This window comes from Pogona vitticeps, chromosome 1, assembly GCF_051106095.1.
Source record: "Pogona vitticeps strain Pit_001003342236 chromosome 1, PviZW2.1, whole genome shotgun sequence".
In the NCBI taxonomy this organism is placed as follows: Eukaryota; Metazoa; Chordata; class Lepidosauria; order Squamata; family Agamidae; genus Pogona; species Pogona vitticeps.
The window spans coordinates 103,293,194-103,320,352 of record NC_135783.1 but is presented as its reverse complement, the minus strand read 5'-3'; the positions used below and the strand labels follow the sequence as shown (position 1 = coordinate 103,320,352).

Here is a 27,159-nt window from a genome sequence, read left to right as displayed (position 1 = left end):
TAGAGTTTACATTTTCTAAGCATCCGGTTCTTATTCAGAATACATCTTGTCAAAGGAACCAAATAACGCATCCAGGATAATTATCTCCCCCCCCAACACACACCCCTTATCTGACAATTTATCTTCAAAATACAACCTTTTTAGAAGTATGACCACTAACAAGAAGGAAACTACTATAAAGCATCCAAGCTCAGGCCAATCACAAAGGCAGTTCACACACTTGAAATAAAGAATTTTTCAACTTTCAGAAAGTGTGATCCAGTAATTAAAAATATTTTCCACATTCTTTCAACTTGTCTGAAGGTAGCCAAAACTTGCCAGTTATTATTCAAATACTTACCTGACTACTGATGGACCTCTTCAAGAGATCTTCTACATAGGGCCAATTGGATTCAACTGGTTTCTGAACAGAAAATAGGTTGATTACATAGCTGATTATGTAATTAACGTTTATAGTGCAATCCTACACATACCTAAGAGATAAGTGAAACCTATACAGGTTACAGCAGTTCCATTTGGATTTTACACCACTTTGGACCATCAACATGCTTGGAGAAAAACATCTAGCCCTATCCTGCCATCATCATTGTGTTTATGAGATCAATAAGTCTGATGATAACAAGAGTTTCCAGCTAATCTGTATACTTTACACATGACCAACCCTGATTATCCAGGGTATGTATTGATGTGCACACATTACATATAAGCAGTCTAAGCCAGCTGTTGGGAAACATGAACGTGAGGTGCTACATAGCCTGCTTTTTGAGTTTCCCATGGACACATGGCTAGCCACTATAGTAACCAAATGCTAGACCAGCCATAAGCGTAGTTCTTCTTATGCATAGCAAGAAAGTAAGAATGTGAGAAATTCCCACCCCTTTCATTGCTACATCTAAGAATACTCTTTTATCTCTAGTTTTGGGCAAAAACGTCTCTCATCTTGATAAAAATATAAATATATTTTACCGGAGCCCAAGCAAGCGAAAATGAAGTTTCAAAACTGAAAGATAAGCAACTTGTTATTTAACAGAAAAATATGCTCTAAGGCCAAAGATCAAATTCTTTGACTTTCCATGTTTATGTTCTAGAGCAGTGATTCCCAATTTGGGGTCTCCAGATGTTCCTGGATTGCAGCTCCCAGAAATCCTGGCCAGCAAAGCTGCTGGGAGTTTTAGTCCATGAATATCAGGGGACGAAGGTTCCTGCTAAGCTGGGCGCATGTGTGTGCATGGCTCCCCTTCCGTCTGCGTAGCTATCTTCCTCCTCCATGCAGTGACTGTGTTAGATTTTGATTGCGACGGAACCCAGCACGTGGAGAGCAGAATCACGCACACAAGCAGAGGCAAAGCCCCATGAGCGAGAGGCGAAGCGGGACTGAAAATTAGAGGGAATGTTGCTAGGGACTCAAAGTCAGGAACTACTGTTCTAGAGAATGTAGAATATGCCTACTGTACTGTCTCTAACATGTTATCAGTGATAAAAACAGCAAGAGGTCTTTTTCCAATGGAGTCAATGTTATCATAAATAACAGTGTACATTTTCTTTCAATTTTTCTGGAAAACTACCGTATTTTTCGCACCATAAGACACACTTTTTCCCCACAAAACAGGGGGGTGGAAAGTCTGTGCGTCTTATGGAGCGAAGAAAACAGATTATATTTTCCTATTTTCTTCTCCTAAAAAATTTGTGCTTCTTATGGAGCGAAAAATACGGGTACATCCAATATACAAAGTTTAATCTTTTGGCTCATCTTATCCAGAAGAAATGTCAGCAGTAACTATGGGAGTAGATGACTTCTTCAGCCTCAACAGACAGAGATAAACAAAAGACATGAGTTTTTTTTTAATCAACCATCTACAACATCCCACCTTCTATTTGCTCTTTATCAAACATGCATTTTCAGAAACAATTCTAGAAGAGATCATAGCCAATTTCCCTTCACTCCAATAGTATATACAGCACTTGTGCCTAAGCAAAGGATTTATACTAAAATTTGCTAAGCCAATTTGCATATAGTCTGGAGCCAGTGGCTTTAAAGAATACTTTGCATTCTTTTGTCATGTTTCTAACAAATACAAAACTTTGGGCTACAACTTTGGATATATAGGTAGCACTTCCTTTCAACAAGGTGCAAAATAAGTTTCTTTTTCTGGTTCTCCTGTTGAGTTGCTAAGCTGCTCAGCTGGAAACCACTCTTTGCATATCTTAAAAACTAGTCATTTTAAACAATTCAAAGGCAAGGATGTTTAGCTTGAAGTCATTCTGACTATAATTCAGTAGCCCAAAGCACCGTTAAAATTGACCCCTGCAATGTTCAAAAGTGGCAATATTTCTATTCTATGTATTTGGTTTTAAAAATTTATGAATGTAGCCTTTAAGGATACGATAACATGGGCTGTTTTGTATTGGAGGAAAGACATGTACGATATGTGTGCCCATTATAAGTTTTAAATAAGATGGGATATTCCCTTTCAAGCTGAGACTTCTGACAACTTTTTCATTTAATCCATATAAGCTAGCGCTATCATACTTTATACACATACATGCATATGCACCCACCCCTTCTCACTGCTAAATATGATCATATGTATAATTCTATTCAAAATTATCTGCCATTTGGAAGTTATAACTCATAAAAGCTTTCTTTTTTAAAAAAATACTTTGAAAATCCAAAGACTTGAACACTTGAAATAATTAAATAAATAAATAATCTGAAACCATGACAATATGTACAGTGCTGCCTTGCTAGACAGTTACCCCGCATGACAGTTTTTTCGCTAGACACTGGCTTTTTGCAATCGCTATAGCAATTCGCAAAACAGTGATTCCGATGGGGGAATTTTGTTGGACAATGTTTGGTCCCTGCTTCGCAAACCGATTTTCGCTAGACGACGATTTTGACAGCTCCCTCTGCGCTTGCAAACAGGTGACCTAAGCATCGCAAGACAGCGATTTAAACAGCTGATCGGCGGTTTGCAAAGCGGCTTTCCTATGGCCGATCTTCGCTAGACATCGACGATTCTTCCCCACTGGAACGCATTAAACAGGTTTCAATGCATTCCAATGGGGAAATGTTTTTCGCTAGACAATGATTTCACTAAACAGCTATTTCAGTGGAACGGATTATCATCGTCTAGCGAGGCACCACTGTATAACAATCCTAGCCTCTCCCTTTTTCAAAATCTCAGTGGCCTCTTTAAAAAGTTTGAACTTCAAAGCAGGTTTCCAAAAGAGAGGACAAACTGACAAAAATTTAAGTTCAATATTAATGACCTGAGGCGTTTTTCTCAGCAGTATAAAACATGCATACATTTCTCCCTTATGTTGATCATAATTTAACAACAACAAAATACACTATTCTCTGCAAAAGTTCAAAAGCATGTAACCATGATATGTAAGCTAAACCCACCCATGAGAAGCAATGCACCCCCATCTGTATACTCTAAAATGGTGAAGGGGGGGGACTACAAAGCCTCTGGCTACATTTCAGCCAAATATATGTTGTGGTGTCCGCCCAGGTCATGAATATTAATGTGATATCTACATAGACCAATGGGAGCACTGCAATGATGGAGTCACAAGATATAAGAGACTCAGCAGGAGGAGGGGTAGTTAGTGAGTTGAGGAGACTGAGAGTTGACGAGTTTTGAAGACTGGTGGTCGAGAGTGGATGCTGGAGGATGTTTGGTAAGAGTTAACAACATTGCTTGGATTATCATTATCTGTAACAATAAACAATTTCTATTTGGTCCTTTTAAAAATGATACATTGCCTGGACCTCTATTATTAATATTAAACAATGTTGATGTAATCAACTGGTGGCAGCTGAAACATAGCATGAGCTCTTAGTTTGGTGAAACAATCAGGGGCCACATGGAATCGTGACACATGTGTTCCCACTTTCATTTATCAAGGGACAGATACCGTTCACAGAAACAGACAAACAACTATCTTAGTCAGTAGAGAAGCTACTGACTAAAGCTTGAAAGTGGCTGTGCATTTGGTTCCTAAATATAAATCACTTTCAGGCAGCTAGGAAGTCAAATGCTCCAAAAACTAGTTCTTAGTGTACTATCACTTTCCTACAAAACTGGAGGCAACAAATGCAGATAATCTGATTTATTCTGGTTATCCTGTAAGATGCTAAGATCTGGAAACCTGGCTTCAAACTGTAACAGATTGGGGCAGAGAAAAGCAAAAGGTTCCAGTTCAGATGGAACACTAAGCTTTCTACTGCTGAGATGTTTATGGTCATTCCAATCCCACCTCCTTGCAAGAGGAGCCAGGTGGTATCTGGGCAGCACATACTAGCATGCTTTTTCCATTTTTAACTTACATAAAGATGTTATGGGCTAATAAATTTGGGGATTTCTTTGCAGTGCTGAGTTCACCAGTAACTACATAGCAGTGACATGCCAGACTCCAGGCTCTCACTGGGAGGTTACTCCCAGGCAAGGGATTGCTACATGTTTCTCCCCCTCTCAAACCTTCTGCATGGCCTGGGAATGTGATTCAGAGTAGGAATCACAGCTGGAAAGATATGAAGGAATGACATCAACTGAAGTACTAAGACAAATACTTTAGAATTACAGTACCACACATTAACATTAGTTAATGAATTTGCAAATTAGCATGACCAATAAATGCAAGCTCTCCAGGTCGTAAGAGTAAACAAAATATTTGTAATAGCCTAAGTTCTCATTGTTAAATTGTCACTACCAAGGTTGCTTCTTATTTCAAATGTTGTTTTCAGGTACGGATACCTACACAGAATATAACACCAATTATGAGCCATAAAAAACACAGCATATGTTCCTCTTAGAAATACTCAAAGACAAGAAAAGATTAAAACTCTCATTTTTCAATATGTTACAAAGGGATATGTACTGAAGTTTGTACATATGTTCCCTTCACAGTTTGGCGAGAGGGCTCATTTATTTTGCAGCCAAGTATCTGTAAAATGGAAAATTACAAAACTGTCAATCCTCTGGAAGTACTACTCTGTTCCCCCCCCCCCCTTGGTCTCTACCACAGTCCCACCTCCTCTCCCATCCACTCTTCAATACCAGAGATCAACACGGACCTTGGTTCGGAGGTTCGTGCCAGTTCATATGCACAGCACCACAGGTGCAACATGTTCCCTTTCCCTGCTTCCCCAGCCGATGACCCACTCACTAGATGGAGTGCCCTCTTCTTCAGCTGTTTGACCAAACCTTGGCGGGAGCACAGGTCTGCCTGCCCTGCTTCCTTGTGTGAGTGGGCAATCAGCCAAAGGGGATGGGCAGGAAAGTCCCTGTTCCCGCTGGAGACTGGTCGAGAAGCTGAAGAGGCGGAGGAGAGGAGTGTCTGCTGTCTGGTGAGTAGGGGATCCATCCAAGGAGGTGGGGGAAAGGAACACACAGCACCTGTGGTGCCACATGTATGGACCAGCATGAATCTCCAAACCAAGGTTGGTGCCCATCCCTATTCTATAAATATCAAATACTTAAAAAGAGAGAAACACTGCAACAGGGTTGTGTATTTGAGAAGCTCAGCCAACCGATTGCAACATGGTTTGAAAATGCAGTTACAGTGGTGCCTCGCATAACTATGTTAATTGGTTCCATTAAAAACATCGTTATGTGAGGAGGCGGGGCTTTGTTGCGGTGCTGCCAGCAACTCCAGAGAGGAGCTCTCTCTGGAAAAGCTGGAACCCTCCGGTCCAGGATCCCCTTTTTGAAATGGGGATCAAAGGAGAGTCTAGAAGAAGTCTCTCTGAAGCAGATGGTGAGCAGCAGAAGGAGAAGAAAGGGAGGCAGACCCGGACTTTTTTCTTCTGAAGAAATCACCGTGCACAGGCTGGAGCGGGCGCCATTTTTTGGCACTGAGCCGCGAGGAACCCTTTACCGGGGGAGAGGAGAGCAATCAATATAAACTAAAAATATATAACAAGTAAGTAAGCCGAAGCCTCTGATTTATGAAACAGCCTTATTAAGCTGAAATAAGAATGAAATTATTTGGCAGAAAGAATAAATGCAGCGGCGGGTTTATCTTATCAGTCTGACTCAAAAGCGAAACTAAGCTTCTCCAAGTGAACTATTAAAACGCCAGGCTGATTCTAAAGCCGAGAGTCTGAGATGGAAAAATAAATCTTATGTTTCTGGAGAAGAATCCCAGACAGCAACACCGTCTGACTGGATTTAAGAGACTTTGGTGGATGCAGCGTGGTTGGGATACGCTATTCTTTGCCTTCTCTGGACTTTGTGAACTATAAATAATAGAATCTGGTGGTTGGAGCTGACGTGGCCGACTGGACTAAGGAGCATTAAGGGGTTAATGAAGATCACAAGACGAGCTCCAAGGACAATCTACTGGACAGTTTGAGACTCTGTGACTGTTGTTTTGTTTGTGACCACGTGTGAGTCTAAAAATAGAAGCTTGCTGAACTCAGGAGAAGAAGAAATAACTGTGTTACGGTTCTAATTGATATTGTATTTGCTGGGCTAAAAGTTGATTTTTATACTACAATATCTGGACAAAGATTGGAGGGAGATCTAAGGGGAGGTTTATGATGAGGGGTTTGAATTGTTGATAAAATTGTGGAAACTGGAAGGATTTCTAGGGGGTGATTATTGTGGTATTTAAACAAACCCCAAAGCCTGAGATGGACCCCAAAAATTCAAAAGAACAAATGGAGACTTGGTCTGTTCAATCCCAAAGTTCTGGAATAGTGGTGCAAGAAATAGAAAAGGAATGGCAGATTAATATACAAAGGCTAATATTAACAGGGTTCCAGCGAGTGAATGCAGGTCTTAGCAAAATAGAAAATTTGATGAAAGGGACGAAAGAGGGGACAGTAGATGCCAAACAAAACTTAAATGAAGTTGTACAGACTTTAGAATCGTCTGTATTAGACATGACACCAGGTAATATGAATGCAGTAGAGAGTTATCCAGTGACCCATGCAGCTTCCAAAATTAAAAAGCACTATGACAAAAATCTTAAGGAGGCAGAGATACTGAAACCAGATAATTTTATGGTGAAAATATGGGAATTGAAAAAAATGGATATTCTGTCAGATGGGCTGAAAGACTGTTCAATTCAAAAAGAAACGGAAAGATGGGATGTATTGTATAAATGGCAGCAGCTACCAGACAATGTTGGAATAACATAGAATAAAATTAAAATTAAATGATAAGATAAAAGCAGGAGGGTAATCAAATTGTGAAAAAGCAAAAAGTTGATATGTATTAGTAATATGAATTGATTGGATGATGTTATACTTTATGCTCTCCTATCCCCCAAAACTATTTTTCCTTTCCTATCCCCTCTTTCTTTCTGTACCCTCTATCCTTGTTTCTAAATAAAATAAAATTATTTAAAAAAAAAAAAACATCGTTATGTGAAAACATCGTTAAGCGAAACACCATTTCCCATAGGAATGCATTGAAAACCAGTTAATCCGTTCCAATAGGAGCCTATTCAATACATTTTCATGGTGAAAAAAAATCACCAAAAATTCAAAAAGACTCAGAACAAAGCCAAATTACTTTAACGAAGGTTTTATTAGGTCCACTAACGATTCCAAGCATTTTAAACATTTTTAAAACATTTTAGAATATTTTTAAAATAGCGAAAACAGGGATGTCAAAAAAAAAAAGTTAAGCAAAACAGGGGACCTAAAACTGTCATCGTTAAGTGAAGCAAGGTCCCAAACATTGTTATGCGAAAATCCCCTATAGGAAACATCGTTAGGTGAGGCGGCAAAATTTCCAGCAAAGGCCATCGTTATGCGAATTCATCGTTGAGCGAGGCACTCGTTAAGCAAGGCACCACTGTATTCAGTCTTGAAAGACACAACCACAGTAACAAGGTGCATTTTGATCACATATCGTCTAATAATCAGGTAAGAGCAATTTTCTGCAGAAATACCAATAACCTCACACTGATATTTTTTTTTGCGGGGGGGGGGGCAGGAGAACCTACCTGTTCATCTACATGTCCATTTCGGTCAACATGATAAAGTAATGCTAGGTGTGTAATAAACCACCAGCTAAAACTCAGTGGATCATTGCAAGCAATAGACTCAGCAGCAGACATTTCTTCTGTACCTCTTCTTTTTTCAAATGCATTTCCTAGAATTCTATTCAACCAGGTCCAGAAAGACTGCAGAAAAAGAAAAACCATCCAGCTTATTTCAGAAAGGAGTTTTATTTTATGCAGAACAGGGGTGGGCAACATATAATCTCTGGGCCATTTGTGCCCCTACCTTTTAACCTAAAAAGAACCCTGAGGGTGCAGGAGACATGTGCCACGCCCTGCAAATTATTTCCAGTCCATTGAGACTTCTTGCCACTTGGAGTTTCAAATAAAGTCCTGTGGGCTTAAAATAGGTCCAGAGCTCTCAATAACATGGCACAATTCGCGCCTTGATACAGGAGGACACTACATGTGTTAAGTCACCCTGCAACGCCTGCCCTCGTCACTTCTTTCCCACTACACTTTGCAGGCTGTGATTCTGTAGCTCAAAAACATGAAGATTTTTTTTAAAAAAAATTATGAGCCAAAATTTACTTTTTGATGATCCGCTTCATAGATTTATGACACTTATCTGCCACACAGAGACAGAAGAAAATGGTCAAATCTTCAAAACAGGTAAGAGGGTGCCTGAGATAATTGGTGACTTCTCAGCTCTGAGAAGCCTGATAAAAATTTCTGGGTCCTTCCCATTTCTTCTTGGAAAAATAAACATTTTTTTGTGAACAACACAATGTAAACTCCACATGGGTGGAAAGTTGTCAAGTCTCAGAAGAAACTCTGGTGAAGCTCTCCTTCTTTGTTTCTCCTGCTGCCTCTCTCAACACTCCTTTCGTACTTACTGTCCCCCAGCTTCCTTCTTCCTCCAATTTCTCCCCTAGAGGGTGTCATGGGGCCAATCCAGTGAGCCCTATGCCCAGGTCTTCCCCATCTGCTTTGGCAGGTACCAGCTCTGTTTGGGCTGGAACAGCATCCATCCATACAGTGAAGTCACTGAGTCACAAGTCTTCCACATCTGTAGCCTCCAGCTGGGCCTTAGTTTGTATGGCACAGTCTCTGGGCTCTGGCTTGTCTGCTGTTATTGCTCCCAGGAGAACAGGTGCAGGTGTTCTCCTAGAATCCTAAGCTGACCTCCCCTCACAGGCCTGTACTCCACTCCCCTGAATGTCAGCAGAGAATTCTAAATATCTCACCAACCCACAAATCCCAGGATTCTGCAGATCAGAGAGCTTCTGGAGATAACTTTCGCTCCTGATCCAAGAGCATAAATTCTTTTGAAGCTTATGAAGTAGCAGAACAACTACATATGCCACTGACATGAATGAGTGCTTATCACACTGAAAATAGATTTGGATACTGTATCACTTTTTCAGTCCCAGTACTCATTAGCCTAGAAGCAGCTGCAATTTTTTAATTTTTCTCTTTCAGAAAATATAAGTTTTAGTTGGCATGCAATGATTCTTACCTCTGTAAGAGATCCCTTATTTCTGTGATCAAGCATGTGAATAAGCAGAATCCATAGTTCCTTTACACAGATGCAAGGGTAAGGATGACTAGTGAGAGCTTCAGAGGACCTTATCTGTAAAAAAGAAACAATTTGACTCAGATCAGCAGGAATGTTAGTTGCACAGATTTAGAAATCTCTTATAGTTATAATGGAATTTAGATGGTATCATTTACCAGACCTGCAAGGAAGGTAAAGGTCCCAAATAAACTTGAAGCATCTTACGGATAATAAAATCACTCCTGACTCTTAAACCAACACACACACCCCAATACATTGCTAAAACAAAGAGCACAGAATTGCTCCATTTCAAAGGAAAATTGCAACCTTTGCAAAAACTTTTTTCCCCTATAGCATTCATGTTTTGCTTTGGAGGGCTCTATGAGCCAAATAAAGGCATCGGGGCTCAACGTAGCTTATAAACCACACGATTCTTATACCTGATGCAGTCCAATTACCTGCTCAGTGTAGGTTGTGAGGTAGACAATGTGGCCCTGGAGCCACATATACACACACCCCTGGCTGTTTTGGGGCCCCAGACCTCTCAGAGTGGCAATTTACCTTTTGAACAGGCCACAGTCCCACCAAATTGCAACTATTTGTCAGAACTGGAATTGGTGTTTTAGATACTTTATTTATTTATTTATTTATTTATTTATTTATTTATTTATTTATTTATTTATTTATTTATTTATTCATTTCATTTCATTTCTATCCCGCCTATCTGGACAGATTCAACCACTCTAGGCGGCTTACAATCAACAATAGTAAATATTAAAAACATTACAAATACACAAAGATAAAGAACAAAGGAGTATAGAAGAAAAATCATCAGGAATTAACTGTTGGAATTAGCTGTTGGGAAGGCCTGCTTATACATATCTGTTTTTAGTTGTTTTTTAAAAGTGCCCAGCGAGGGGGCCGCACGAATCTCAGGAGGTAAGTTGTTCCATAGGCGAGGAGCCACCGCCGAGAAGGCCCGATTTCTGGTCTTTTCCTTACGGGCCTCTCTCGGCGTCAGGCTCCTCAGCCTTACCTCCTGGCTTGCGCGAGTGACACGGGTAGATCTTGGTGGGAGAAGGCGTTCCGCCAGATATTGAGGTCCTAAACCGTTTAGGGCTTTATAAGTAAGCATCAGTACTTTGAAGTCGATGCGGAATCGGATGGGCAGCCAATGCAATGCGGCCAGAGTGGGGGAGATATGTTGGTATCTTCTCACTCCACTGAGTAGTCTGGCCGCAGCATTCTGCACCACCTGAAGTTTCCGCAGCAGCCTCAAAGGTAGCCCCACGTAGAGCGCACTACAGTGGTCTAATCTTGAGATTACAAGCGCATGTACCAAAGTAGTGAGGGCCCCCACGTCAAGGTAGGGTCGCAGCTGGGCTATCCGCCTAAGATGGAAAAATGCGGTAGGGACCACAGACGCCACCGGGTTTTCCATAGTGAGCGCCGGGTCCAGATGGATACCCAAGCTGCGAACCCCATCGCTGACCGGCAGGGTCACGCCCCCAAAAATGAGGGAATTTCCCAAATCCCCAGCTGTGGGAGCGCCCACCCTCAGTACTTCCGTCTTGTCCGGGTTCAGCCTCAAGCCGTTCTCCTGCATCCATTCCCGTACAGTCTCCAGGCAACGCTGGAGGGACAGAACGGCATCTCCTGCAGTTGGAAAAAAGGAGATGTAGAGCTGCGTGTCATCCGCATATTGGTGACACCGAGCTCCACACCCCCTGATGACCCTACCCAGCGGCCTCATATAGATGTTAAACAGCATTGGGGAGATGATCGACCCCTGTGGAACCCCACAATTGAGGCTCCACGGGGCCGAGACGCTCTCCCCAAGCTGTACTCTCTGGGGACGGTCCTCCAAGAAGGAACGGAGCCAAGCAATTGCCCGGCCATCTATTCCTAACTCAGCGAGCCTCCCCAGGAGGATACCGTGGTCAATGTTATCAAAGGCCGCTGTAACTTTTCAGTTCTGTAACTTCATCCCCCCCCGCCCCCCCCAGGGTAGTCTGTAGAGCCCTTGCAGGATTTCAGGAGGAAAAAAATGGTCCCTAGACCTATCCCTGTTTTAGATTCTATAGCATCCTCAGCAGATGTCTACCTACCCAGTCAATATACTTTCAATGAAGGAGAACCCATTGTCACCCAAGAAAATCTGCTCTCCTGCCAAACAACTCAAACTATAAAGAGGTTACTCATATATTTAGCTCAAATCAACTTTTCTACAATTGCCAGCCACTGGTTCTATTCCTACCCTCTGGAGAAACAGGAATTCTCTTTTTATCTTCTGCATGGCACACCTTCAGATATTTGAAGGTCGATATCATGTCCTTCCTTAACCATTTTTTCTCAGCTGAACAACCTCAGCTCTTTCAACTGTTCATCACAAAACATGGTTTCCAGACCTATTAATACTCTAGTTGCTCTTCTCTGGTCTACTTCTGAAGAATTGTGGGAAATGAGAAAATTACCTCAGTACCCACAAATCCTGTCCAGCACCTAGACTACATAACTTCTCTCACACCCTCCTACTGTACTTCTATAAAACCATCATCCTCCTTTAAAAAGCCTCAGCAAAACATGTACTATATGTTTTGTGTGCAGAGTCTCACATCAGACTCTGCACACATGGGGACTTAGAGAAACATTTTTGTGGCAGTGTTTTTGCATGTAGCTAATTCATATAACTTCACATATTGATTTTAGATAAATAAAAAAATACTCAAATCTCCCAGAGTCTCATGCTTGTAATGCAACTCTAAAACAGAACACACAGGCATCACAACTTCTTTTTCCAAACAGCATTCTATTTTCAAGACTTGTTAGTCTGCCATCTTTAATCACCGGGTTTTACCTTGATCCACCAGCAGGTGGTATTGTAGCCACATACAGGAACTGGACACCACTCCCATTACTTTTAAGATTTAAAACCCAAAATTTTTACACTATTTTGTATTATATTTCCCTTCATGTTGTATGCCACATACTTTACGCAATGCAAATTTACCTTTTCTATTAAGTCTTTAAGATGTATGCAGTTTTGAAAGTGTGAGCAAAGAGTGAAGAAGGAAATAAGTAAGAAAGATGTTAAGACACAAAAAAGCTTTCTTTGGGAGTCTAAAGTGTTCCAATGAAGGGATTACAATTCTAAAGTATAGGCTACATGAAAGCTAAACACACTGCTTAACTCTAATTATCTCTGGCCATTCCACTGTCCTTTGAAAGTAGGAGAATGTGGAACTACACACAGCTGATCAACATAAAAGATCAATTCCACAGACTGAATAAGAAGAGCACTGTCTACATAACGGAGCTTTTTTGACTCTTCCTCACAGTACACCATCTTTATCACTGCTCCCCAGGACACCCTGGAACAGTGGGTGTGGGGCAGGCAAGTCCACACCAAGGCAGGGCAATTGGGAAAATCCAGTGGGACTATATGGCGGAGGTCGACGTGTCTTCCTGCTTCCACAAAACATCTTGAGATTCATCTCTACGATTACAGACATAGTTTTCAGGCAGTAGCATGCATTTTTCTTTAAAGAAGAGGAACAACTATGTATGAGGAAGGACAGAAATCAAAACTGTTAAATAAAATATTTTAAAATATACTGTCCTTAAAAACAAGGTGTGCCATTGCAGTCCAAGTTAGGGGGTCAAAAACAGCTAAATTCTAGCATCTACATATATTATAATAATTTGAACAGTTTATTCCACTTTGGCATTTTTTAAACAATCTGGAGTAATTTATTGCAGTGTTTGTAGCTTTAGCATTATAGGTATTTTAATTCTGGACAAAAGTACACTTTTAAATTATACTCTCATTCAATTGGCATACTCTAATGAATAAACAGAAAATAAGAATTCCTAGCCAAAACATTAAAAGGTACAGTAAAATGTAAGAATTCAATAGAAAAACAGTCTACTGAAAAACACCTTTTTATTAATATTATGCAGAGCAATGTACACTATGTAAATATACCTCAATAAATATTTATATAGCATCATCATCATCGATAAAGCAGTTGATATTAATAAGCCAGATATTATAATTTATCCAGAGGTATACCTCTGGATAAACAACAAAGGAAAATATAAAGTTGGCATTCCGTTAAGCAATCTCAAACATACAGAACGTATAAACATTGTGAAGTACCAAATATTAAGGCAAGGATTTTTTTTAAAGGAAGCAAGACCAGATCATTCCCCTCCCCATACAAATTTAGGAGTTTCGCCAAAATCTTTGCTTACCAGTTTAACTTGCTTGCTGAAATCCAAAAATTAGTGAATTTGCAAACATGTCATCTCACTCACCATGTTTTAGTACTCCAGGCCTAATTTTTAGGCTTGGCTTGTTGATCCACCACCAAGCACCAGAATAGTAGTAGTAGTAGTAGTAGTAGCAGCAGCAGCAGCAATAGCAACAACAACAGCAGCAACAACAATAAATAAATATTGTAATACCTTTGTATATCTGTTGGCTGACAAACTTATCAGATCGTATAGAAGATTTTCAGAATGTTCTTCAAATAAACTGATGTTGGTTAAATTTTCACCTGTTAAATTTGTGAACCTGTGAGCATACACAGTTTGCCCTAAGAAACAGAAATAAAACAGGAGAAATTTACTCTTTGACATTGTCTTTATGAATGAAAAAACGGGCTACAGGCTTTCACAAAGAAAAATGAAAAGCCCAAATCAGCCATTTTCAATTTGAGAGAAGAAGCTAACAGATAAATGTACTGCTGATTTGACGGCACCTCCCCCACCACCATGCCAGCAACAAAAGCGAGTTGCACAAAGTAGCATTTACTCAGTGCCATAAATCCTATGGCTTGATTTGAACGATGTGCTCAGTCCCACGGTATTCTAGCAACACATAAAGCTTCTTTCCCCATGTGACTAACAGGGATTGTACAATCAGGACGTTTTGGGAGAAAGCAAGCAAGGAACAATAGTAACAGCACAATTCAGACCATGTTTAAAAAGTGAACCTTAGTCATTGCCCTGTGTTTTGTCCACAGCTAGAACAGAGAAGGGCTAGATGATGTCTGAACTGATTTTGTGACTTAGGCTGTTTGCATTACACACATGGTCATAACTAATAGAATTGAGGGCATGAACTTTACAAAAGACCAGCTCCTTGTTTGTTGATACAGATGGAGGAGAAACTAAGGAGGAAAAACCTCAGAATGCCATTGAAGGTTTTTTTTCTTTGTTATTTCAGAGCCTGACATGTTTCTGCCCTTTTAGGGTCTTCCTCAGGGGAACCCCAGCAAACTAAAAATGCTGTGGAGAATGCTGAGGGGAAAAAAATTGCTAGGACTCTACGGCATTTCCATCTTGGGTTATACACTTTAGTGAATGCCTGCCAGTTCTGGTTCATTAACTTTTGATATAGACTGAACCAGCTCCTGCATTTTTGAACTCTCTCTATGGCAGGGAGAGGCTGGCTAAAGGAGGTGTCGTGAAGAGTACCTGCACTTCCAGATTCACAAGGACACAATGGCACTGCACTGAAGAAACACAGGAAGGAGCCAATGGTGAAGATGGAAAATGGCTCTCATCTATTATTCAACAGCCGAAATTGACAGATCACAATCCATGCTGACTGGTGCCTGGCAGCTCCTAGCCACTGTCACCCAAGGCATCGAATTTTTTTAAAAAAGTAATCAAATATCTATCACTATCTTTATGACACAGTTGTCAGGATTTCTGGCATATACAGCTACTCAACAACAATTAAAAAAATTAATAATGCAGTACATTTAGAATCTGCAAATGAGGGCTTCGGATTACATGGAAGGGGTGAAGATAATTTCCAAATAAAATTCTATATCCTGTGATTAGTCATTTAAAAGTGTTTTTGCTTGTCTAAGAACCTGCACCAACACAGCTACATGCCAGTGCATTTTACGCTTTGTTTGCATGACAAGATAGCTAGGCCAGACTTTCAAATTCAGAATGTTAGTGGGGGCATACAAACACACATAATTTTTTCACCTTTTACCTTAATTCAAAAAATAAAGTTTAAAGCTGTGTAGGAATACTGGCAATTGTACAAGGACCTTTTTTAAAAAAAAAACCCGAGTGATCAGATAAAATGCTTACATGACGAAAGAGGCTGGAAATTTCACTGGAATCAATAGGACAAATAATACTTGTTAATTGGTTTAAAGTAAGTTGTGGATAAATGTACTGACGTGTCAACTAATTTAGAAGTGGAATTTAGCTGTGAGAAGAAATAGATACATTGATTGAATTGATCTCTAAAAAAATTGCGCTAGGCAGGTTGGGATGAATTGATCCTGTTCTTAACTGATTAAAATTCCAGGGGTACAGAGTTCTAAGACAGAAAGAATGGCACATCAGTTGAAAATAACTAAATAACTAAATAACTAAATAACTAAATAACTAACTAAATAAATAAATAAATAAATTGCAATCACGCCTTGCACTGGAATGATAAACCTATTATAGACAAATTCCACTGGTGTAAAAAAAGGAAGAGGCATCCCATACCTGTCTTCCAGAATCTATTTTGGCCCTCGTTATCTAACAAAAACAGATGCATCCCTCTCCATATAGGCAACAAGCACTACAAAATATAATTTCCTTAAGTTCATCTCTTATCTCTTGAGTTGTTTGCCTGGAAGTGAAATGTCTTCAGTTATCAATTTATTTGGTATCAAATAGCTCAAGAACCTCAGTTTGCCACGTTGGACATAACACTCCAAGTGCTAAACAAGCAGTTGGAGGATTATGAGATCGATAAATAGCAAAAATTTTCCAGGCTCTGATAAATTGTTCCTGGTTTAAGATCCAGATTGACAAGTCAACATTAAAGTACAGATTTTTCAGGCTGTAACAAAGCCCTGCATTCTGATCCTGCTGAGGAGACTCCTCCAAAGCCAAGCTGCCACCATGCTGATTAGCTGGAGTAAATATATACAGTATCTTGCATTTTGCCTTCAAATACACACCCCAAACTTAATCCCTTTTTCAAAACAGCCCTTCTAGTTTCAAGAGGCCAGCTCTGCTTTGATGTAAAGTTTAGGTTCAAAAAGAAGATGACTCTTACAGAGACTAAGTAATTTTTTCATTTGTCTACTATAACCGTTGACATCAGAAGCAAAACATACATTACTGCTCAATACAATAGTCAATCGAGACAAAAAGGCTTCCTTCTACTGAGCCCAACATTTTTTTAAAACCTGTTCATTTTGGTTTCATATACTCTCTGTGTTATTTGTAGTTTTCCTTTGCTTTCCTCCTTTTCTTCCCAAACAATTCCTTTGTAATGACATTCAGCTAACACTGCTTTAAAAGGGAATTTTTCAACAAACCTTCCCCATGGGGAGGAATGAATCATTGCAAGTTACAGCTCATGTTTCTAGGACTTTCTCAATACTTTTTTTAAACTTCCAGCAAGAAAAATCTAAGCTGGCTTCTTAAAAAATTGCTTATTACTACTGAGCTAGAAGGAGGTTTTCTTGCAACAAGTGCTCAAAATCTCACCAAAGTTGTTGGAAAAACTAGAAGGTGTTAGGAGATTTATCCTGACTTAAGGCAGCCTAATGAGAATTCTGCCTTGGAGAACACCTTTGGAAAAGGGATTCATCAGTAGAAAAAGTCAACCCCATTCCCAAAAATGTTACGCAGAACTAATGGAGTAGTTAGTTTTAAAGAAACTAGCATCCTGTCCAGAAGTTAGCAAATCTGATGTTCTTAACATGCTTGGAGGAAGCAGTTCTACCTCCACTCCCTCCATACCTGGTTGTTTCATTCAATCACAATTGATTTGTGAGAAGAGAGTTTCCTGTCCTTCCAGCTCCTTCTTTTTCAGGACCAGGAAGAAGGTGAATAATGCAAAACAAAAAAAAGCAAACTTACTTGGCATCTTTTCACCAAGAAGATGAAGTATTTCCAGCACTGACCAATGAATGTCTAGGTGAAGATGCAACAAATGCCACGATGGGGGGAATAACTGCAATTAGAATGGAAAAAGCATTGGTTACATAAAAAATGACAGCGTTGTAAAATAATCTTCCTTCTGATGTTGAAAATGGCAATACTGTAAAATGATCTTCACTGTTTTTCATTTTGGTGCATGCTTTTTAAAAAATCATATCAAAATATAATAGATGTATTCTTCAGTAACCATCCCAAAGAATAGGTTTCCAAGCATGATCAGATCAGAGGTAACAACTGGAATCATCCTCAGCATGGTATTGGCCTTTCTAGATGGAAGGTGGGCATCAATTGACTGTTTGGAAGGGAGAATTCCCCCTATATCTGCTCTATTTCTCAGTCCAGTTTTCTGTTGGTCTTTTCACATACATCAAAGACAGTCCAGAACGGACTGCAGGTAGTAGGCAAACGGCCAGGTAGATGAAGCTACTTGCATTCCATACCTCTCAAAGCCAACTGGATGCTGGCTTCGAGACTTTGTATAAAACCAGGTGCCACTCAAGGGTGTGACCCACACTACTGCTCCAGATGATGGGATTTTGAGAGGCGGCATCCTCTGGCTCTTGCATTGGCCAAGCCAGGTTTGGCTACATACTACAAGTTCCCTCCCCTGACCTAATGGAGAAGTTTAGGGTACATCACCTCTTGGATAAAGGCATTATATTAGTGAGACACCCACAACGTTCCTTTCTTGGTGATCTGACAAGCAATACCTTACTGAAAACACAGGTATGTAATGCTACCACTTACAATATGGAACCTTTCTCTAACTATGCCAATTACAGAAGTCAAAAAAGAAATGAAGAAGAGTCAAAACCTTTGCTTGAGGGAGAATGGTAAATCCTCCTAGAATACAACTAGGGAGTTCATTCAAACGTCCTACATGCAGAGTCAACGAGTGGAGTTCCTCAACAAGCAAAGAAGGAAGCTGTGCTTCTTGTTTCTCATATGGATGGAGCAATGCTGCCTCTTCCTCCTCCATTTTGTGTGGTTCCAGATACCTGAATAAACACAATATTGTGCAACATCATACAACAGTAAATGTATAGAATAAATGGAAGGAGGGTTCTGCCCGACATCTCACCTGAAGATGAAAACTTTCACATATTGCAAGAACTCAATACACTGCTGTTTAATATTATGGGCCTCCCAGTGAAGGCTTGCAGCCTGACCTGGAAATAAGACACAAATTGTTTAATTCATCATATACTGAACTTACACGACTACAGTTTCACCTGCTTGAATATACCTCCTGGGAGAGGACCTAGCCAAGGTCACCAAGAGCATGTACGGTTAATGGGCCTATGTGTCCTGACACCTGTGTAGCCTTAGGTGAGCTGCACAGTCCCAGAGCATCACCAGAAGGAGGGACTGGTGAACCACTTCTGCAAAGTTTGTACAGTGGTGCCTCGCATAACAAGCACACCGTTTAACGACGAATTCGCATAGCGATGCGGATTTTGCGATCAAAAAAGCGATCGCATTGCGATGTTTGAATAGGCAAAACATCGCATTGCATCGCTTACCGATCTTCGCATTGCGATGTTTTAAAACAGCTGATCGGCTGTTCCAAAATGGCCACCGGATCAACAAAATGGCTGCCCGCAGCGTTTTCGCGCCGATTCCTCGCTTACAGAGGCGGCAAAAATGGTGGCCGTATGGGGAATCTTCGCATAATGGTGAGTTTTGTCCCCATAGGAACGCATTAAACTCCGTTTAATGCGTTCCTATGGGTTTTTTGCCCCATATAGCGACTTTTCCGGAGAGTGACGATTTATCCAGAACGGATTAACGTCGCTATGCAGGGCACCACTGTATCTGGAAAGCCTAGAGGGTCACTTGATGGCACATAGTTATTATTATTATATACTTATGAAGTGAATTTTACAGCAGCATCTGAACAAACAACACATATCTATGATTCTGACACATATCTTTATGCTTGCTTCTAAGATACAGCTGCAGTCACTCATGGGGGAAACAAGTGTGCACATTCATGACATACCACACAAAAGTCTTGGATGCCTGAATATGGTTGTGGGTTATGTATATACCAGGGCATTCCTCTATAAAAATTAGTGGGAGAATTATTGGGAGATGATCCTTCAAAATGGACTGGTCGATTTGGGCTAATGTGCTTAAATTAATCCATCTTGAACAAGAAAGGAAATATGTTTCCTAAATCAGTTGGGCAGCAACCTTTTCATCAGCCATACAACGTAATCAATACTGTTTTCCTTCATGTTGTGGATAATGGGCTCCCAATGAACTAAAAAAGTTATTGACTGAATTAATTTTAATTAATTTTAATTAAACAGTATCCTTTAGCTGGCCATATGAGCAGCAGGATTTATTAATATTAACGTTTTAATGACTGTTTTTTATATAGGATATTATTATAATATAGCCTAGTTTTAATGGTTTTAAAGTTTTAATATTGTTGTACGCTGCTCAGAGACCATTGGTAATGGTGTGGCTAAAAAATATCTTGTAAATAAATAAATTAAATCTAAAAGTGCAACAGTAGCATGGAGAAAACCAACCAATCAATGTGCTGGACAGATGGGGACTAACAGTTCAACAAGCTGCATTTGATGAAGTACTTCTTCACATAGCCTATAGTTAATACATGGGATTCACTGCAGCAACGTGATGATTGCCAACACAGATGGTTTTAAAAGGTGACTAGAGAAATTCCTAGCATCTGGGCCCATCAATAGCTATTAGTCAGGATGATTGTGCATCTCCTTGGTATCGTACAGGCTGTGCACCTCAGAATGTCAGCTTCTGGGAAACACAAGATAGTGGGTACAGCTGCACTCAAGCACAGCTTGCAGACTTCCCACAGGCAATGGACTGGTCACTGCGAAGAAGATGCTGGGTCAGATCCTGACTGATCCAATATGGCTCTTATGTTCTTACTTGGGCTGGAGTTCGTAACAGCTTATGCCAAATAAAATTTACCACTCTGTTACAATGCCACAGAAGTTCCACTTGTTTAATATATCTCTCCTGAAGAAACTGTATATAATGAATTAAAGTAAAAGAAACATATGCCATCATTCAGAAATAACACTGCTGACATTTAGCTATTCAGATGGCAAATTTCAAAACAGTTGCTGAAAAAATGAACAAATTTAGGGGATAATGAATTAATTTTTAACAAATTATTCTAAAGTGTTAGACAGGACTTTCACAAAATAATAATAATAAAAGGAGAGCCCCACTGGAGTTGGCCAAAGAAATCCATCCTTTTCCCTATTGTGGAAGTCTAACCTAACGTTTGACCTCCCAACAGCTGGTGTTTAGAGTAATTGCCTCTCGGCTTCAAAGCATAATTTTCTTCCCTCCCTTATAAAGTCCATAACATAAGAACTGCTTGGTTGATTCAGACTAGAGCTTGGAATGTGACTTTTCAGACTAGAATCCGCAGATTCCCATTGCCGTTGCTGCCACTTGCCAGAACCTCGGGAGATGTAGTCCAAAAAAGCAGCACTTGCAAATCCTGATTCAGACCCAAGTGATTCTAATCTGACACGCTGCTTCCTACCTTCTACCATAAGCAAATAAATTTGCAAACTGGTGCTTGCCAGCAACTGCTGTCTTTGAGTCTGAAGGATCCAGCCAGCCTCCAGTGAGCATAACTATGTCAGATCCTCCTTTTAATCTGTGCTTCTGTTTAGGGGATCCTGAAGTCTTCCGCAGCACCCTTGCTTGGTCCTTAACGTTTGTGGGAAACTTCACCCTAACCTGTGAAAGTGTACTCTTTTGCATCAGTACTCTGTGACTGTTCCTGCATCTCTTTTTTTTCATGTTCACTCTAGAACAGAGATGGAGGCCTTGTGCTTCCACTACTCAAGTAGTCCTAATTTCTCTCCTCCCTCACCCCAGCCACCCAATCCACTTATGAAGCTCTACTGGAGCCTAACCAGGCTGCCCCTGCCTCCCCAGGCAGCTGACCACTCCTTGGCTGCCTGGGGAAACTCTCCCTCTTGCCTTCCTGCTGGAGTGGTTGACTGCGTGGGGAGGTGGGGATGGGCAAGTCGGGCTCCAGCACTGCTTGTTGCGCTGCCGACACAGAAGGCCTGTGGAACCTGGTAAGTGGATCAGGTGGCAGGGGGGAAAGGAGGAGTGTAATTAGGAACAGCTGTGCAGCAGCCCTTCGTTTTTGTACAAAGCACAAAGCCCCCATCTCTACTCTAGAACATTACTTTCTAAAAACTCATTCCTACTACCCACTGTGTGTGTGTGTGTGTGTTTAGTCGTTTAGTCGTGTCCGACTCTTCGTGACCCCATGGACCAGAGCACGCCAGGCCCTCCTATCTTCCACTGCCTCCCGGAGTTGTGTCAGGTTCATGTTGGTTGCTTCGCAGACACTGTCCAGCCATCTCATCCTCGGTCGTCCCCTTCTCCTCTTGCCATCACACTTTCCCAACATCAGGGTCTTTTCCAGGGAGTCTTTTCTTCTCATTAGATGGCCAAAGTACTGGAGCCTCAGCTTCAGGATCTGTCCTTCCAGTGAGCACTCAGGGTTGATTTCCTTTAGAACTGATAGGTTTGTTCTCCTTGCAGTCCAGGGGATTCTCAAGAGCCTCCTCCAGCACCACAATTCAAAGGCATCAATTCTTCGGCGGTCAGCTTTCTTTATGGTCCAGCTCTCACTTCCATACATCACGACAGGAAAAACCATAGCTTTGACTATTCGGACTTTTGTTGGCAAGGTGATGTCTCTGCTTTTCAAGATGCTGTCCAGATTTGTCATCGCTTTCCTCCCAAGAAGAAGGCGTCTTTTAATTTCAGGGCTGCTGTCTCCATCTGCAGTGATCATGGAGCCCAGGAAGATAAAATTTGACACTGCCTCCATATCTTCCCCTTCTATTTCCCAGGAGGTGATGGGACCAGTGGCCATGATCTTAGTTTTTTTGATGTTGAGTTTCAGACCGTTTTTTGCACTCTCCTCTTTCACTCTCATTACAAGGTTCTTTAATTCCTCCTCACTTTCTGCCATCAGAGTGGTATCATCTGCATATCGGAGGTTGTTGATATTTCTTCCGGCAATCTTAATTCCGGCTTGGGTTTCTTCCAGTCCAGCCTTCCGCATGATGTATTCTGCATATAAGTTAAATAAGCTGGGGGACAATATACAGCCTTGCCGTACTCCTTTCCCAATTTTGAACCACTCAGTTGTTCCATGACCAGTTCTAACTGTTGCTTCCTGTCCCACATATAGGTTTCTCAGGAGACAGATAAAGTGGTCAGGCACTCCCATTTCTTTAAGAACTTGCCATAGTTTGCTGTGGTCCACACAGTCAAAGGCTTTCGCATAGTCAATGAAGCAGAAGTAGATATTTTTCTGGAACTCTCTGGCTTTCTCCATAATCCAGCGCAAGTTAGCAATTTGGTCTCGAGTTCCTCTGCCTCTTCGGAATCCAGCTTGTACTTCTGGGAGTTCTCGGTCCACATACTGCTGAAGCCTACCTTGTAGGATTTTGAGCATAACCTTGCTAGCGTGCGAAATGAGTGCAATTGTACGGTAGTTGGAGCATTCTTTGGCACTGCCTTTCTTTGAGACTGGGATGTAGACTGATCTTTTCCAATCCTCTGGCCACTGTTGAGTTTTCCAAACTTGCTGGCATATTGAATGTAGCACCTTAACAGCATCATCTTTCAAGATTTTAAATAGTTCAACTGGAATGCCATCACCTCCACTGGCTTTGTTGTTAGCCAGGCTTTCTAAGGCCCACTTGACTTCGCTCTCCAGGATGTCTGGCTCAAGGTCAGCAACTACATTGTCTGGGTTGTCCAGGATATCCACATCTTTCTGATATAATTCCTCTGTGTATTCTTGCCACCTCTTCTTGATGTCTTCTGCTTCTGTTAGGTCCCTCCCATTTTTGTCTTTTATCATGTTCATCTTTGCGCAAAATGTTCCTCTAATATGTCCAATTTTCCTGAACAGATCTCTGGTCTTTCCTTTTCTGTTATCTTCCTCTATTTCTTTGCATTGTTCATTTAAGAAGGCCCTCTTGTCTCTCCTTGCTATTCTTTGGAAGTCTGCATTCATTTTTCTGTAACTTTCCCTATCTCCCTTGCATTTTGCTTCCCTTCTCCTCTCTGCTATTTCTAAGGCCTCGTTGGACAGCCACTTTGCTTTCTTGCATTTCCTTTTCTTTGGGATGGTTTTCGTTGCTGCCTCCTGGACAATGTTACGAGCCTCTATCCAAAGTTCTTCAGGCACTCTGTCCACCAAATCTAGTTCCTTAAATCTGTTCTTTACTTCCACTGTGTATTCATAAGGGATTTGGTTTAGATTATACCTGAGTGGCCCAGTGGTTTTTCCTAATCTCTTCAGTCTAAGCTTGAATTTTGCTATGAGAAGCTGATGATCAGAACCGCAGTCAGCTCCAGGTCTTGTTTTTGCTGACTGTATAGAGCTTCTCCATCTTTGGCTGCAGAGAATATAATCAATCTGATTTCGATATTGCCCATCTGGTGATTTCCATGTATAGAGTCGCCTCTTGTGTTGTTGGAAAAGAGTGTTTGTGATGACCAGCTTATTCTCTTGACAAAACTCTATTAGCCTTTGTCCTGCTTCGTTCTGAACTCCAAGGCCAAACTTCCCTGTTGTTCCTTTTATCTCTTGGCTCCCTACTTTAGCATTCCAGTCCCCTAGAATGAGAAGAACATCTTTCTTTGGTGTCAGTTCTAGAAGGTGTTGTAAATCTTCATAGAATTGTTCAATTTCAGTCTCCTCAGCAATGCTGGTTGGTGCATAAACTTGGATTATTGTGATGTTGAATGGTCTGCCTTGGATTCGTATTGACATCATTCTATCATTTTTGAGATTATATCCCATTACAGCTTTTCCCACTCTTTTGTTGACTATGAGGGCTACTCCATTCCTTCTACGGGATTCTTGTCCACAATAGTAGATATGATAATCATCTGAGCTGAATTCGCCCATTCCTGTCCATTTTAGTTCACTGATGCCCAGGATGTCGATGTTTATTCTTGCCATCTCCTGTTTGACCACCTCCAGCTTCCCAATGTTCATAGATCTTACATTCCAGGTTCCTATGCAGTATTTTTCTTTGCAGCATTGGATTTTCCTTTCACTTCCAGGCACATCCACAGCTGGGCGTCCTTTCGGCTTTGGCCCAACCACTTCATTAGCTCTGGAGCTACTTGTACTTGTCCTCCGCTCTTCCTCAGTAGCATGTTGGACGCCTTCCGACCTGAGGGGCCCATCTTCCAGCGTCATATCTTTTAGCCTTTTGTTTCTGATCATGGGGCGTTCTTGGCAAAGATACTGGAGTGGCTTGCCATTTCCTACTCCAGGTGGATTGCGTTTAGTCGGAACTCTCCACTATGTCCTGTCCGTCTTGGGTGTCCCTGCACAGCATAGCCCATAGTTTCTCTGAGTTACTCAAGCCCCTTCGCCACGACAAGGCAGCAATCCATGAAGAAGGGGACTACCCACTGTAGCAAAGGGAATTAATCATCATTTGTTACAGTGTTCAGAAAGTAACTTGTGTTACTTGTGGCAATGGTCTTTGTTTAAATAATGGTAAAAGAACAAAGTAATTCATTACAGGTACAGTACAGTAACTGTATTACTTGTGATTTATTACTTCAAGCTCCCGTCCATTAGCTAGTGACATCTGAAAAATTTACAATGATAGAGTGTAGTTCTTCAGGTTTCTCCAGTTTCAAGGCCCCAAATCTTGGGGTCTATCCTTGGAAAATCAGGAAAAACTTCCTAACTGTTTGAGCAGTACAACAATGGAAACAATTATGGAACTAATGGTGAGTGATCCAATGCTGGAGGCATTCAGGAGAAAACCAGGCAGCCATCTATCAGATACACCTTGATTTGGATTCCTGCACTAAGCAGAGGGTTGGGCTCAATGGCTTTATAGACCCCTTCCAACTCTATTATTCTATGATTCTAGCTACTTTTTATAAATAATATTGTGAGCTCTAAAACTGCCCCCATCTAGCATAAAAGTTCTGTATGCCCACAAAAACCTTGGAAGCTTTGGAACATGTCACATACCTAAAGACAGAGGTATCAGCCAGGTTGATGTGTGGGTTTTCTCCATGTCATGGTAGCACTTTCGGGATGTGCAGTGAGGGATTCCAAACAGGCAAACCACAAAACATGTTATTTATAAGTACTCTTAAAATGATCGTGCTTTGTGGCTTGCCTGTGCAGAATGTAGGATGCCTCGTGGCGCAGTGGTTAAACCACTGTGCTGCAGCTAAAACTGTGCTCACGACCTGGGGTTCAAATCCCAGGTAGCCGGCTCAAGGTTGACTCAGCCTTCCATCCTTCCGAGGTCGGTAAAATGAGTACCCAGCTTGCTGGGGGGGGGGTAATGTGTAGCCTGTATAATTAAAAAATTGTAAACCGCCCGGAGAGTGCTTGTAGCGCTATGGGGCGGTATATAAGTCCAATAAATAAATAAATAAATAAATGTACAACTTTTACTAAGGCAATTAGCAATGCTCTTTAGCTTATCCAGGAAACATAAAGTGATAAAAACACTAACAAGCTTTTGTCATTATTTAATAATACTAACAAGCATTGTTAAAACAACTAGTGTTTGAAGGCCAGAAACAGCTGCCATTTTCTACTTCGTACCAGGCTTTTGCTACTGCTATATGTGCACCAGATTATTTTTAAAAGACTAGCAATTTTTAGAAAGGCTCTTTTGTAAAAAGTTTCACATGTTCAACACAGTGCACCAAAAAAAGTTATTCAATATTTATGGTTGACCCCATTTTAAGCATTAAAGGTACTTAGAAATAATGCATAATTGTGATGCTTCACTGCAAGACACTGTACGATATGAATATTGTGTAAACTTACCAAAGTCATTTGACTGAACAAGGTTTTCCAGTTTGTATATATGCTGCCTATCCAAGACAGAAAGAGACAAAGATGTTCTTCAAAACATAATCATACAACCAGCAAAATCTTGATTTGAAACACACGTTTTTACAGAAATAAATAAGTAGCCTCAGTATTTGGGAAGAAAACCAGTCAACAGCTGAAACCAAAAGGACTGGAACACTATTGGAGGTGGGCACAGCATGAGGAAATAACAGAAAGGTGAGAGGTGCTGTTTTGGGCCTTTCTTCCAACAGAACTGGATCCTAATACTTCCCAAAACAGAAGTAATCCTCTCACTTTGCAAAGGGATACATTTGGCTCTGTCTCAACAGCTTCACCTAGAGTTTCTTTAAGTCATTGAGCTTTGGCAGATTCTCCCAAGATTATTCAACTGACTTGCTATATAGCAGGAAACAGCATACTCATCACCAAAAGGTTAAGCAACTTTTTGTAACCAGGCTGCAACATAGCCTGAATCTTCAGCTTTATTCAAACAAATTGACAGCTACAGCTAATCACACAGAACAGGTGTAAGGTGCCTTTTACAGGAAATGCCAGTTAATAAGCAGACATATCCATTCTGCAGTAGATGCAATTTTCAAATGTCAAACTATTCCGAAATGAAACCTCATCTAATAGTAATGCAGATGCTAAACAGATAGCCTCGGTGAAGACTAGTACTTAAAGGAATGATGATTCCACGTTGGGGCAAATGCAGTTTAATGAAGTGAACCTCATCCACAAGCATCCAATAAACCGTAGGTCGTAT

General features: G+C 40.9%; 1 protein-coding gene across 3 annotated transcripts in view; it reads right to left on the bottom strand.

The window, feature by feature from the left end:
• The window catches only part of MMS22L (MMS22 like, DNA repair protein), a 113,882-nt gene that overhangs the window by 79,001 nt on the left and 7,722 nt on the right, over window positions 1-27,159 (bottom strand). For all 3 annotated transcript variants that reach the window (XM_020782627.3, XM_020782707.3, XM_078380297.1), the window contains exons 4-11: window positions 26,367-26,413; window positions 18,579-18,666; window positions 18,312-18,495; window positions 17,417-17,510; window positions 13,988-14,118; window positions 9,482-9,595; window positions 7,966-8,145; window positions 341-403 (exon numbers count right to left, since the gene is read on the bottom strand). In XM_020782627.3, coding sequence (XP_020638286.3) covers window positions 341-403; window positions 7,966-8,145; window positions 9,482-9,595; window positions 13,988-14,118; window positions 17,417-17,510; window positions 18,312-18,495; window positions 18,579-18,666; window positions 26,367-26,413 — 901 coding nt within the window. The remainder of the gene's footprint in view (window positions 1-340; window positions 404-7,965; window positions 8,146-9,481; window positions 9,596-13,987; window positions 14,119-17,416; window positions 17,511-18,311; window positions 18,496-18,578; window positions 18,667-26,366; window positions 26,414-27,159) is intronic.